The sequence below is a fragment of the Orycteropus afer genome, unplaced genomic scaffold (assembly GCF_000298275.1).
Source record: "Orycteropus afer afer isolate SDZICR_OR568_19922 unplaced genomic scaffold, OryAfe1.0 scaffold00042, whole genome shotgun sequence".
In the NCBI taxonomy this organism is placed as follows: domain Eukaryota; kingdom Metazoa; phylum Chordata; class Mammalia; order Tubulidentata; family Orycteropodidae; genus Orycteropus; species Orycteropus afer.
Window position 1 is genome coordinate 11,156,520 of NW_006921629.1, and position 14,604 is coordinate 11,171,123.

General features: G+C 51.1%; 1 protein-coding gene across 1 annotated transcript in view; it reads left to right on the forward strand.

Moving 5' to 3' along the window:
* The window catches only part of SGSM2 (small G protein signaling modulator 2), a 35,933-nt gene that overhangs the window by 7,944 nt on the left and 13,385 nt on the right, over positions 1-14,604 (forward strand). The window contains exons 3-11 of the mRNA XM_007937455.2: positions 10,902-11,064; positions 11,357-11,518; positions 11,804-11,871; positions 11,970-12,115; positions 12,464-12,598; positions 13,095-13,219; positions 13,622-13,689; positions 13,913-14,073; positions 14,227-14,353. Of these exons, the coding sequence (XP_007935646.1) occupies positions 10,902-11,064; positions 11,357-11,518; positions 11,804-11,871; positions 11,970-12,115; positions 12,464-12,598; positions 13,095-13,219; positions 13,622-13,689; positions 13,913-14,073; positions 14,227-14,353 (1,155 nt within the window). The remainder of the gene's footprint in view (positions 1-10,901; positions 11,065-11,356; positions 11,519-11,803; positions 11,872-11,969; positions 12,116-12,463; positions 12,599-13,094; positions 13,220-13,621; positions 13,690-13,912; positions 14,074-14,226; positions 14,354-14,604) is intronic.

Sequence of the window (14,604 nt, forward strand, 5' to 3'; positions counted from 1 at the left end):
CAGCTTAGTGCTTTGTCTGGCAGTCACACTGGTCTGGATTCATACACACCAAACACAGAAAATGGAATAAAATAGTGCACACAGCTTGTGCATGGGCGCCACGTGTGGGTTGCTATGGGGGAGTGAGGAAAAAAGGGCTGGGAGAAGAGAGGCAGGTAGAAAAGCTGTGGGTGTCCAGTATTCAGGCCAGTTAGGGGGAGAAAAAGCTGTCACCTCTCCTCTGAGCAGCCTGGGACCCCCAGGAAGCAGTGGGGCTTTTGCATCAGTCTCCTGCCTGGAAGCTCAGGGCTCTTTCAAGCAGGCAAAGTGATCACACTCAAATGTTTTTTTCTGCTTTTAGCCAGATTCAGTTGCTGCAACAAAACAAGGACCCTCAAGTCTCCAGGGTTCTAAACTCAGCCTCGAAGCAAAAGGAGGCTTGCTTATAAGGGGACTGTGGCCTCCATTTCTGTTGGTTCCTGGGAGATGCTTTAGGTCCATGAGTCCAAACTGAAATGCCTGCAGTGTCAGCCACAGGGGAAACTGGCTTAGATGTGAGCAACAGGGAGTGGTGGGGTCTGTGGTGAACAAATGGTGGTTACCCTGTACACTGTATACCCTGTCAGCTCCTGCAGGAACACAGGCCCAGGCTTGCCTTGACCTGTTTACTTTTTACTTACTCTTAACTTTTAATCGTGAGTTGGGTGGGTACTTACAGAGCAAATTCATTTTCTGTTAGACAGTTCATACATATTTTTGTTTCTTGACATTGATTGCAGTCCACACAGTGTAACAGTTTGCTTTCCACTTCCTCCCTATGGTTACCTTTTCTTTGTGTCCTTCTTGCCTATCTGTTCCTGCTTGGAGCTGTCTCCCTGTACAAATGCTGCCTTTCTGATTTCCTGTGGTTGACTCTTCTAAGGAGTGTACCTCCCAGGTGTAACTGTTCACCTTGTAGGCCTGTTGTCTAGCTGAAAGTTAAGCCATGGAAGTGAGTTCAATTCCAGGCCCAGAGGGTGACTAGGGACCATAGTCTTTTGGAGGTTTTACCAGGCTCTATCAGACCAGTAAGCCTTTTTTTTTTTTTTTTTTTTTTGTTACTAATCAAAGAAATTTTAAGTAAAGCATAATTTAAACATCATTTGAAACCAACAATTTATTTACATTCAACAGTGGCAAATTTGTAAAATGTAGTATGCTTCCTCAATGCTGGTGACAAAGCAAATTGATACATAACTTTTTTGGAACACAATGGAGTAAGATTCATAAATTAGTGCATGGCTTTTTTTTTTTCTTAATTGATCATTCTATTCCTAAGAGAATATTTCAACAGAAGTTGAGAATATTTGCATGAAGGAAGTTGTATCATTCATTTTCCACTTCTGACACACTGGGGTGGAGATGAGTTCAATGAATTTGTAAGCCATGTTGAAGAGATAGGGCTTTGTCCTTGAATGGACCATCAAACCATTTATGAACAGCACCCTCACTTTTGTTATGTGAGCAAGTAAAACCTATTATGTTTGAACCTTTATATATTTTGCAGTATATATATATATATATATATATATATATATATTTTGTGATTTGGGTGAAGATTTACAGAACAAAGTCACTTTCCATACAGCAGTTCTCATATACTTTGTCTCATGTCATTGACCAGTTTACCACAATGCAACAGCTCCCCTCCCACTTCCTCCCCATAGTTACCTCTTCCCAGTGTCCATCCCTCCATGCACTCCTGCCCCCTGAGCTTTCTCCCTGTGCATAAGCAGCCCTTCTTTCTCGATGATTGTTCTCTCCAAGGAGTGTATCTACTTGAGGTAAATGTTTAACTCATATGCCTGTATTTTGTTTGGCTGGAAACCACAGGTGTGGGTTCAATTCCAGACCTGAAGAGCAGCTAGGGGCCATAGTCTCAGTGGTTCCACCAAAGCCTGGTCTTTTTTATAATTTTGAGTTTTGTTCCACATTTTTCTCCCATTGGCCTTTTTATTTTAAGAGAAACCAGAGTCTAGATTTTTATATAAAATTTCCCAGTTTTTAAAAGCTGACAACTAATCCCCATTTAAAAAAAATAAAGTTGTGTGGGCCAAACAAAAGGCATCTGAAAGCCACCCAGGCTACTGCCTCTGCCCTCGATCTGTGTACAGTTCCTGAAGAATATGCCAGCTGGAGGGGCTGCCAACATTATAAAACTCAGTCAAGCTGGGGTATCTGAGACCCGTGAAAAAGGAATCCTTAAGCTTTGTCAAAATTTGTGTTAATTGGTGACCTTAATATATGGTTGGTTAAAAGCAGTAATTGTTAACCTTTTCCTGCTTTGAAGCCACTCACACAGTGGAATCATAATCACATAATCACAGATTCTTGGCGGATGGGAGAAAATAGGTATAAACTGCTTGAAAATGCCACCCCCTTGACTTTTGTTGTTGTTGTTGTTGTTATGTGCCGTCGAGTCAAGCCTGACTCATAGCGACCCCTTCTTGGGTTTCCGAGGCAGTATCACTACGGAAGTAGGATTGCCCAACCTTCCTTCCGACTTTTGGGAGATTCTATTCTGCCAAGTGCTCTCACCTCCTTGAAAAATGCTCTGAAATGCACTTTTAGTCTTATACTAGCCAGGTCTTGCTGTTGTCCTAGCCACGTGGGGAATTCAGCTTTGTTCTGGGAGAAGTAACAGCACAGAGAACATGCCGAGGGACGGGGCACAGAGTGGAGGCTGTGGAGACTGGAGTAACCACAGAACGACCCATTCCCTAGTTTGGGGAAGTGCCGTGGTCCTGGGCACCTAGGTTCTGCACTGGCCACTCTGTACTTGGCAGAGGAGGGTGGATGGAGTCTGGGCAGGATGAACTTCTGAGTTTTCTTAGAAAACAGGCATTAGATCCAGAAACACAACCTTCCTGGAAAGCCTTAGAGATGCAACTCAAGAACCCCTAGGTCAAGACCTGATCCTGGGCAATCTGAGGGAGGTGGTGGGCAGACCCTGTTCTCCTTCCCACAGAGAGGGATGGGGCTCCCCAGGCTGCTGAGACTTGTGTTTGCCCAGAAACCTTGTGAGGAAGTTTTCCTGACAAGCCAGGCTGGGCAGGGTGTACCCTGCACACTGTTCCTCCGGCCGTGAGGGCACCTACAAGGACCAGGACCTGTGTGACAGCCCCGTCCCAAGAAACAGGGTGAGGCTTGGAGAATAAGCCCAAACCTACCACCACAGGAGGAGATTCTTTGATACTTCCTTTTTATCTTAAAAAAGGAGCTCTGGTGGCATAGCGGGTAAGGAAGTTGGCCGCTAACCGGAAGGTCAGCCGTTCAAACACACCAACTGCTCCGCAGGAGGAAGATGAGGCAATCTGCTTCTGTAAAGATTTACAGCCTTGGAAACACAATGGGGGTCGCTATGAGTCAGAATCAACTCAATGGCAGTGGGTTTGGTTTTTTGGGTTTTTGTCTTTAAAAGTCACGTGAAGTATACATTTTACTCCTTATTGAGGTCTTTGACATTTCTATTTTAATATAAAGACTTATCGTTGAATCAAATTAATGTTTTCCCTGTGGCATCATGAGCCCTCAGGTATAGGCCGATACCCTCTGCCCGTCCCCAAGTTGCTTTTGACTTGAGGTTTGGGGCCAAGCACTCAAGGTCAGCATTAAGCACCAAATTGTTCCAGGTTACATCTTTGAACTCTGTATCAACATTAGTAATATGTTGTTGTTGTTGTTACATGCCGTCGAGTCGGACCCAACTCATAGCGACCTCTCCTTGGGTTTCCGAGGCAGTATCACTATGGAAGTAGATTGCCCCATCTTCCTTCCGAGGAGTGGCTGGTGGGTTTGAACCGTCAGCCTTCTGGTTAGCAGTCAAGTGCCTTGGGCACTACGCTACCAGAGCTCCTCAATAGTAATATATATGTATGCTTAAACAGGGCACAGTTTCCCTCTGTCATTCAAGGGATCTGAGGTAATTTAGGCCTCAACCCATGCAGTTGAGAAGTGTTTGTTTCTGTGGTCTGCCCCACCACCACTGCTCAGGGCCTGGGAGCACCTGCCTCCCTGGTATTTCTATTTGCTCTATTCTGATTTTAACCGGGTAGACTGGGTTTATGAGGCCCATGGAGAAACTCCTGACTGCTTAGAGCCCCTTCTCAAATTCATAAATGGCTCCTCTCCCCCAGAGACTCTGGGGGTGAGACTCAGGCCTGGCCCCAGTGAGGGCTGCTTTAGGCTGAGGACGAGCCATAATGGGAGATGTGGGTGGAGTCTCTGGAGCTGGGAGTAACATCAGGGCTTTATTAACCAGCTCCCTGTTGCTAAGCAGCTTTCATTAGCCTGGCAGGTCTGCCCTGCAGTGAGTGCCTTCCCAGGAATGGCAAGGAAATGCTAATGAGCTTAAACCGGAGGAGGTGCTAGGAAGGCCTGGGCTACTGCAGCCAGGGTTATCCTAGCACATTCTGAAATTCAGACTCCGGGCGGTTTTCAGCCTCTTTTCAGAAAAAGGGATTCCTTCTATTTTCCCACCCACACCGAATGAACAGCTCATTCTTAGGATATCCGACTGTTGTCTTTCATCAAGAAATAATCCAGGTAGAAGAAAGGCTCTCTGGTGGAACTGGTTTCCATCGTCTTGCCTTGGGGCATGCTGAGGACAATTGGTGGTAGTCCATATCTCAGACTTCGGCACCTCTGGACCTGGGTTCACACCCAGGCTATGTCACTGGTGTGTGACCATGGCCAGTTATTCAGCATCTCTGAGCCTACCCCTGGAAGGCTGATGGGGGATTAAGGGTGATGCAGGTAGAGTGCATAGCAAAAGCCTGGTATGCAGTAGGTGCTCAATAAATGTTGCTGTCATCATCACCACCAATGCCTTTCTAGTTTGTTCTTGAAAGTAACCTTTCAGCCTTCCACATAAAGTCTCCTAGGACCTTCTCTGGGATCCCATCTGGGAATCTCTGTTTCTGGGAGTTTGGAGCATCTGGACAATCCGAGAAACTTGAACACGGACTGAATACTTGATGAATTAAGGAATTGTTAATTTTGTAAGTGTGACAAAGGTATTATGTACATATTTTTAAGAGTCTTTATCTTTTAGAGATACAGATAAAGTATATGGTATCTAAAATTTGCTTCAGAATAATCCAGGGTTAAGGAAAGAGTGGTTGGAGAAGGTCCAGCTGAAGCAAGATTGATCATTGTTTCACTGGGTGATGGCTCATGGGGGTTTATAATGCCCTCTTTTTATACGTGTCTGGAAGTCTCCATAATGAACCTGAAAAGGGGAAGAAAAGGGGGAGAAGATAGATGTTCTGGTTCCCTAGTGCCACTCTGACAGGAATATACCACCAAGGGGATGGCCTTAACAAACAGGAGTTTATTCTTAGAATTTGGAGGCTTTAAGTCCAAGTTCAAAGTGCCAGGCACTAGGGGCTGGGTGAAAGCCCCTCACCCTTGGGGTCCAGCTCTGCCTCCTGCTCCCGGCCCACTGGAGCTAGAGGCATTTCTTCACTCAGACAGCTGCTGGCTGCTGAGGCTGAGAAGCCCCAAGGTTGACAAGTGTAAAAAGGCACAGTCCCGATGTTACCAAACCACACGGCAGGCCAATAACTTAAGTCCATTGTAAGTCCCAAAGGTCGGCAGAGCACAGCAGGCTGCGGAGCAAACCTGAGCAAACGACATGGCTACATGCAGGGTCCAAGCGTGCCAAAGGCTAGAGAACATTCTCAAAGCTTCTCCTTATATACAGGAAGCAGACCACATAACCAAAGGCAGCTAGCTACTCAGCTGCTCCCAGTAGATTCCACCATGGAGTTGATTACCGGTCTCATCATGGGGAATAACAACCACCAGCTGCCCAGCCACTCAACCAGGCCCAGCCAAGTTGACATACAAACATAACCATCGCAGTTCCACCCCTTATCAACTTGGCACCTGTACAGGTCTCCTCCACTGGGTGGCTCCAGTCCCCTAGTTCCTGAATAGTGACCTCACCCCCTTGGCCTAGAAACAGCCTGGCCCCATTCCTCTCCCTTGTGGGCACGGCAGCCCCGCCCCCTCACTCTTGGGCAGCTGCTATGGCTCCATCCCACTGGCTCACTTGAACGAGCAGCCCCACACTCCGGAACAAAGTTGGTGAAGGCCTGGCTCTTTGAAACCTAGGGGGCTTGGGTCGTTCCACCCTCAAAGGCCATGGTCCTACCCTTAAGGCTGAGGCAGCTCTGCTTCTCTTTCCTTGGTCTCCACTTCTGCCGATTAATGCCTGAGGGCAACCCACTCTGCTGAAAAACCATGCCCAAAAAGCACTCGGTTTTTTTGCTCCATGAGCCGACCAACCTGCTATTCCGTTTCATGCCGATATTTTCTACCAATTAATGCCTGAAGCAAACCCACTCTGCCAGAAAGCCGCCCAACCAAAGGCATCAAGCTTTCTCCTCCGTGGGCTGGTAAGGCTGTCGCTGTCTCATGCCGGTTCTCTCGGCTCTGCTCCTGCCGTCTCTCAAGCCGGTCTCTGGGCTCTACTCCTGCCGTCTCTCATGCCAGTCTCTTGCCGTCTGTCCTGCCATCTGTCATGCCGTATACCAGGGTCTCTCTGCCAGGGACTTGGGTCAAGGACACACTCCACTCCTGTTTCCACATCTTAGGTATCTGTCAGAGCAGCACCCTACCCTCTCAGTACCAAATTCTGTTCTGGTTACCTGGTGCCACTCTGACAGGAATATACCACAAATGGGATGGCCTTAAACAGGAGTTTATTCTCTTATAGTTTGGAGGCCTTAAGTCCGAGTTCAAAGTGCCAGGCTCTAGGGGTTGTGTGAAAGCCCCTCGACCTTGGGCTCCAGCTCTGTCTCTTGCTCCGGCCCACTGAAGCTAGAGGCATCTTTTCACTCAGGCAGCTACTGGCTGCTGAGGCTAACAAGCCCAAGGTCGACAAATAAAATGACATAGTCCCAATGTTGCCAGACAACACGGCAGGCCATTAATTCAAGTCCACTGAAAGTCCCAGGATCGGCAGAGCATGGTAGGCAGGTGAACAATGACTTGGCTACGTGCAGGGTTCAATCATGCCATAAGATGGAGACCGTTCCCAAAGCTGTTTGTTATATACAGGAAGCAGACCCCATACCCAAAGCGGCTACTCAGCTGCTCCAATAGATTCCACCATGGAGCTGATGACCAATCACACCATGGGGAATAACTTCATTCAGCTGCTCAGCCAAGTTGACACACAAACTTAACCACCACAGGTACCCCCTTCAGAAGTTGAAAGTCATGGATCCTCGTATCTAGAAAAAAAAGCACTCATCTAAGTATGCTGGAGCATGCAACAGTTTTGCACACAATTTTTTGGGGTCCTTGAATCTCCAGAAGCACACCTACAAACCTGCTTAGAATAGAGATTCTCAGTTACTTTTTTTTTTCCTATGCAGAGTTTCCAGGGAGCTCTGGTGGTGTAGTACCTGAGGCATCTGACTACTAACTAGAAGGCTGGCGGTTCAAACCCACCAGCCAATCCTCTGAAGGAAGGTTGGGCAATCTACTTCTGTAGAGATACTGCCTCGAAAACCCAAGGAGGGTCGCTATGAGTTGAATTGACTTGATGGCAATGAGTTTGGTTTGAATACATGGTTCCCACACAGCATATAGTAATAGTTTTCATTGCATGCTGTGAGGCTTAGTTGAGGGCACCCCTGTGGGAATGGGGAAGCATGGTGTAATTTGAACAGTCACTGGCCCAGGAGCCCATAGACCTAGGCTAAGAATACCTGGCATAAAGGATTATTTACTTTACTTGGAAAGTAGAGAGGTGACAGTGCTCTCTCCTCATGCAGACACTGCCTGGCACCTTGCCTGGATTTTCACAGAAGGAACTTAGGTGCTATGGGTGAGCTAGGGGCATTGGGCATGATATTTTGGCTTCTTGCTTTATTCCCTAGTTGCAGTAATTTCTGAGGGATGCCTCTTTTCACCCCAGACAGCGTTGGTGCCTGCACTCAGGCCATCGGGATGGGTATGCCAGTGCCTGCCATCCCCACCTCCCAGCCACCTGGGGAAGGTGGGAAGGCTAATGACTCATTACCCTGGCAATTAGTCACATCGCCAAGGCACATGATTCCCTGCAGCACTGGTACCACCTGCTGCCACTCTGGCCCTGCTCGGTGCTGCTGCTCTCCCTGCTCTGGATTGGAAGTGCGGCCCCCGGAAATGGTCACCTCCCTTCCACAGATGTGGACCTGGAGCTGCTGCAGCACTAGCACCAAGAGGAGAGGATCGGGGCCAAAGGTTTGCCTGTTTTCCTGAGTCACACAGACCTCCAGGGATCCAGGGGACTGACTATGGCAAGGGTTGTGTGACATTTAAACCACAGATTCCCCCATGCCCCATATATACATGACATACATGTTGAGGCATGTGTCTGCATACACATAAACACAGAGGGATGAGCACACCCTGATGGGAGGGCTGCACCTTGTGAAGTCAGATCCTCCAAGGCTCAAGTAGGGGACCCTCCAGCAGGAGCCTGTTGGGGAGGGAGGACCCAGCTAGTGTCCCCTTCCCTTGGGATATTCTCACTGAGCTGGTTGTCCTCCACATGGGGCCCCAGGGACTCGCCAACTTCTTGACCATACAAAACTTTAGAGCCCAGCTGTAGCTGCCTGTCACTTACTAAAAATGAGGACAAAAAAATGAGGTGAGAAATTCTGCTTTCAGTGATTATTTCCTGTTTTGGTTACCTCTGTGCTGTTCTAACCGAAAATACCACAAGTGGAACGGCTTGAACAAACAGGAGTTTATTCTCTTATAGTTTGGAGGCTTTAAGTCTTGGTTCAAAGTGCCAGGCTCTAGGAGCTAGGTGAAAGCCCCTCAACCTTGGGCTTCAGCTCTGCCTCCTGCTCCCAGCCCACTGAAGCTGGAGGCTTTTCTTCACTCAGGCAGCTGCTGAGGCTGACAAACCCAAGGTCGACAAGTAAAAAGGCACAGTCCCAATGTTACCAGACAACACGGCAGGCCACTAATTCAAGTCCAGAAGAAGTCCCAAGATTGGCAGGGCATGACAGGCTATTGAACAACGAGTTGGCTACATGCAGGGTTCAAGTGTGCCAAAAAGCTAGAGACCGTCCTCAAAACTGCTTCTTATATACTGGAAGCGGACCACACATCTAAAGTAGCTGCTCCGTTAGATTCCATCATGGAATTGATTGCCACTCTCACCATGGGGAATAACTACATCCAGCCGCTTAGCCTCTCAACCAGGCCCAGCCAAGTTGACAACAACCTGAACTACCACATTTCCTAAGGCCAGGTTTCATATTCTAACAAGCTAAGAAAAAAGTAAACTTGACGACACCTCAGTTCCCATGTTCTTAAGAGAGTGGCCTCTCCACCCACCTCTGGGGCTGTCTGTGATCCTCTTTCCAATGCCTTTCTTCCCCTCTCTGCCAGGGAGAGACCTTACAGAGACCCAGCTCTTATAGGTTGGCTGTAGAATAGAACCCAAACAACACATGGAAGAAGTTGGGGACCAGTGGAAAAGTGCTGCCTGTGTGCCAGACCTGGTGCTAGGTGTCTTACATCTCACGTAACATTTCACAGTAATTTTTATAAATACTATCCCTGTTTCACAGATGATAAAACTTAGGCTCAGAGCAGTAAGGCATTTCCCTGAGTTGCCCACAGGATTCAGATCCTGTTCTGTCTGCCTCCAGAGCCAGGTCTCTGCAGCTCAGCACTGTTTGTACTCTGTGTGAACAAAGCACCTACAAAGTGAGGGGAGGACCTCCTCCCACATGTGTCCCCTGAAACATACAGTGGCTATGTGAGGTATGAAAGGTGGCTCTAATCAGTATTTGGGGTCCTGGTCTTGGCTCTGCCACTATGTGACTCTGACCACATCTGTACACCTTCCTAGGCCTTTCCCTCCTCATTTGTAAAACAATCGGCTTAGCCTCAATAAAGCCAAGCCTGTTCTCCCCCTGCACATCCACACTAATGTTTTTAGAGTCTATACATGCCCAAAGGAGCTCTGGTGGTATAATGGGTAAGGCATTTGCCTGCTAACCAGAAGGTTGGTAGTTCAAACCCAGCAGCTGCTCTGCAGGAGGAAGATGGGGCAATCTACTTCCCTAATGATTTACACCCTCGGAAACCCAGTGGGGGAGGTATGCTGTGAGTCAGAATCGGCTTGATGGCAGTGGGTTATACATGCCCAGGGCAACTCCTTGCCCTTCCACACTCAGCTCTTCCTTCCTTCCCGGGTCTGTCTGTGGTAAGCAGGATCCAGAGGGAGAGCTTAATCCTAGCCCCTAAAAACATGAATGAATGAAGGGAAGCCCTCCCAGCATGGAAAATGGAAATCTCCTCTCACTCTCAGCTGCTGGGCTCATCAATAATTCAGGGACTGCCGTCTGGTCTGATTTCTGCAGTGGCCTCATCAATATTTCAGCTCCTTCTCCAGATCCCGTTCCTTAGCAACTGCATCATCCATGCTCTCCAGGAGGGTTGCTGGACCGTGTGCTCCTTCCCGCCCTCAGCCTATTGGTGCTGTCCATGCTGGCTCATGTGTTTGGGCAGAGCCACTTACGCCACCTGGAGCTGGCAGCTTTGATACTCACAGCCCCAGAGCTGATGCTGCATTGGGAGATGTGTACACACCAGGCATGGAAGAGAGGTGGCAGGACTTGTCAGAGCCCCTAACAAAGGGCATCCTGGGCAGGAGCAGAGGCACGGGGAGGGGAACTTTGGAAGGAGGTCAGGCTTCCCCAGAGTATATCTGCTGGGCCTGCCTGAGTCTGAAGCCCTCACCCTAGCTCTCAAACAGTTCAGGTCCTACCCCTGCCCCTCTTCCTCTCCACAAATGTAGAGGGGGTGTCTCTCCCTCTCACCCCCTTCTTGCCCAGGCTCAGGTGCTGTTTTCCTCTCTGTCCCAGGTGCGGTAGAGGCTTGTCTCTTGCATCAGTTAAGGCGACGTGCCGCTGGCTTCCTGCGTAGTGACAAGATGGCAGCCCTGTTAACCAAGGTGGGAAAGACATGCCCAGTGGCTGGGGAGATTTGCCACAAGGTACAGGAGCTACAGCAGCAAGCAGAGGGCAGGTGAGCCCTGGCCAGCCCCTCCCACTCATCCCTTCTGCTGTTTCCACCTGGCACTTGCTACTTTCTGGGATACCTATCTGAAGGTTCGCTTCCAGGCCGGTTTTTCACAAGGCTTCTTAGGTAAACGACCAGCCTGAGGGTGGGGGTTGGCCCATGTGTCCCCTGCCTCCAAGACCCCCATATGCTCAGTTCTCTGGGCTGCCAGTTGGTGGAACCAGGCCCTTCTCCCAGTGCCACCAGTCCCAGGAGCCTCGGCCTAGGCTTCTCCATGAAGCCTTCCCTCTCTTTGCAGGAAACCCTCAGGGGGCAGCCACGAGGCCTTGCGGAGACAGTGCTCTGCCAGTGGGAAGGCCTCGGCCCTCAGCCCGCAGGCCTTGAAACACATATGGGTACGCACAGCGCTCATCGAGAAAGTGCTGGACAGGGTTGTGCAGTACCTGGTGGAGAACTGCAGGTGACTGTCCATCTCCCCAGGCAGCCCCTCCTCCCTTCTCCAGAAGCCCCACCCTCAGCTGCTTGACTGACATGCATGTTAGCCTGTAGGCATGTACCTTCCTCCCTTTTAGCACTCCGAAAGTAGGCATTCTAGGCCTTCTACAAACCTCAGTCCTTATGGACTCGTTTCTCTTGGTGACTGACATGCATTTGGTCTTAGTGGGGACATCCCTGCTCAAAGAGCTTGATTGCCCTGGGATGATTCTAGGAGCCCCGACAGTCACACTGTCTCTTCTCCTGGCAGCAAGTACTACGAGAAGGAGGCGTTACTGGCAGACCCGGTGTTTGGCCCCATCCTGGCCTCTCTTCTAGGTGAGCCTGAGAGCACAGAGGCCTGGGCTGGGCCCACTGTGGCTGAGGGGAGGCACAGAGAGAGAACTGTTGGGAGCTGGCTGTCCCTGTCTCTACAGTGGGACCTTGTGCCTTGGAGTACACCAAGCTCAAGACAGCCGATCACTACTGGACTGACCCTTCTGCTGATGAGCTGGTCCAGAGGCACCGGATCCGCGGGCCCCCCAGTCGCCAGGATTCCCCTGCAAAGCGCCCAGCCCTCGGAGTAGGTGTCCCTCTCCCTCTCCCCACCCCCTGCATGCACCTCAAGCCATGTCCATGGGTCTACAGGGAGGAAAGCCTGGCCTCCCTGCTCCTCATGGGAACAGAATGATGGGTATTGGAGATGCTCCAAGAGTATGGCCATCCCAGGAGGGCCTTCTCCCCACATTGGCATATGCTGGGAGCACAAGGCTGGTCCATGCATGACTGGAGAGCAGAGGATGGCTGAGAGAAAACTTGGGGCAGGAAGGACCCAAAGGATCCCCTAGAGGGTTGGTGTGGGCACCAGAGGGCTTTCAACCCGTGAGGCTGATTTCCTGAGGCTGGGGGCTGAGTCTGCCTTTCCATGCAGATCCGGAAGCGGCACTCCAGTGGCAGTGGCTCAGAGGACAGGCTAGCTGCCTGTGCCCGTGAGTATGTGGAGTCCCTGCACCAGAACTCAAGGACACGGCTGCTCTATGGCAAGAACAACGTGTTGGTGCAGCCGGTAGGAAAGCCTAATACTCCACCGCCCCACCCTCTCTCTCATCGCCCAGTTCCCAAGTCCCAGAACTAGGACCCTCCAGCCATCTTCATTCCTTTCCTAAGGGGCTTGAGCCAGAGAAAAGGGGGAGAACAGCTCCCACCCCCACCTCACTGTTTCATTAGATTCGTGCCCAGCCTTGAGCAGGTGGGAGCTGGAGATGGCATCTGTTCTGGCTAACCAAGGAACAGGCCATCCAGGGGTGAGAATGACAGCCAGCAGGCAGGGTGGACACCTGGCTTGAGTGTTGCTGGCCCAGGCTGCACCTGGCATCCAGGATACTGACAGGACAGAGCCAAAGGCACCAGGCCAACCAGGAGAGGGAGATACCCAGATCTGCCATGAGGGCCTTGTTCTCCCCGGGCACCTATCCTGGCCTTCCCTTCTCCCACCTGAGCTCTTAACCCTACAAGCCCCTCAGTCCTCATGATCTTGTCTTCCGGTGTGTCTTTCCCCGTAGAAGGAGGACATGGAAGCTGTCCCTGGCTACCTCTCCCTACACCAGTCGGCAGAAAACCTCACTCTGAAGTGGACCCCCAACCAGCTCATGAACGGGACTCTGGGGGACTCTGAGCTGGAAAAGAGGTGGGGCTTTCAGATTGACTCCCAGGAGCTAGGGAGGGGAGTGGGGGCTTACCCCCCAGGCAGGGCACAGAAAGACCTAGCCCATTCCAGGTGGTGGGACTCACTCCTACCCAGATGCCAAGGTTGGCAGGGAGAGGCCACCTGGAGAGATTCCCAACTCTCTAAGGTTGAGCCAGGCCAGGGCATGAAGGGGTTTGCCTGAGCCAAGCTCTAGACAGCCAAGACTGCCGGGCTCTGTTCCAGGGGAGCACTGGCCCAGAGGGACGTGGCTGGCTGGGGTCACTTCTCAGCTGTGGTCATTCCTATCCTCAGGGTAGTTTCAAGGGCTGGTAGCGCGAGGAGAGGAGGAGGGCTGGGTGGAAGGTCTTGAGACCCAGTGACACAAATCTGGTTCCTTTCCAGCGTTTACTGGGACTACGCCCTGGTTGTGCCCTTCAGTCAGATCGTCTGCATCCACTGCCACCAGCAAAGTAAGCCTCCTCCATCCTGGGTGTGAAGGGCAAGAAAAGAGGGATGCCCTTTCTCCCTCCACAGCACCATCCTGTGCCTGGGGCCTGTCGGACTTCTCACCTGTCCCTGCCGTCCCCTCTGAGTGACGCTCCTGGCTGTGCCCCAGCTTGCCAGGACTCCTCACACCCAGGCCATGGAGCCTGGCCGTGTGGCCCAGCCTCACAGCCCTCGTTTACCCCTCAGAGAATGGCGGCACACTTGTGCTGGTGAGCCAGGATGGCATCCAGAGGCCCCCACTGCACTTCCCCCAGGGGGGACATCTCCTGTCCTTTCTGTCCTGTCTGGAGAATGGGCTCCTGCCACGCGGACAGCTAGAGCCCCCACTCTGGACCCAGCAGGGGAAGGTACCATGGGGGTAAAGGGGTGTGTGGGGGTGGGTCTTCTGCCCCGCCTCCTCCTTTCCTCTCATGGGGTTCTTAGGAGCAGCTGTGGGTGGAACCCTGGATCAGACTCTGCCTTGGACTGGCTGAGCACCTGCCCCATCCCTTCCTGCACAGGGGAAGGTGTTCCCCAGGCTACGGAAACGCAGCAGCATGCGGTCGGTGGACGTGGAGGACGTGGGCATGGGGCGGGCCACAGACTGCGTGTTCCGGATCATTTATCCTGGCCACAGGCACGAACACAGTGAGTGTCCCAAACCCCACCCAGCAGAGGAAGAGAGGAAGATGCCTGGGGAAGGTGGGGAGTGCAGTGCCCCCAGGAGGGGCGGCAAGCAGTACAATTGGGAATAGAGGTCCAGTGACTGCAGGACCATGGGCCAGACCAAGTTAAGACAAAAGGTTCATCACTTAGCTTCTGAAATGGACCCACAGGTCATCCCTTTGAAAAATTGCCTCTCTTCCCCCACATCTCTTCACCCTAAGACTCTTGGCTCA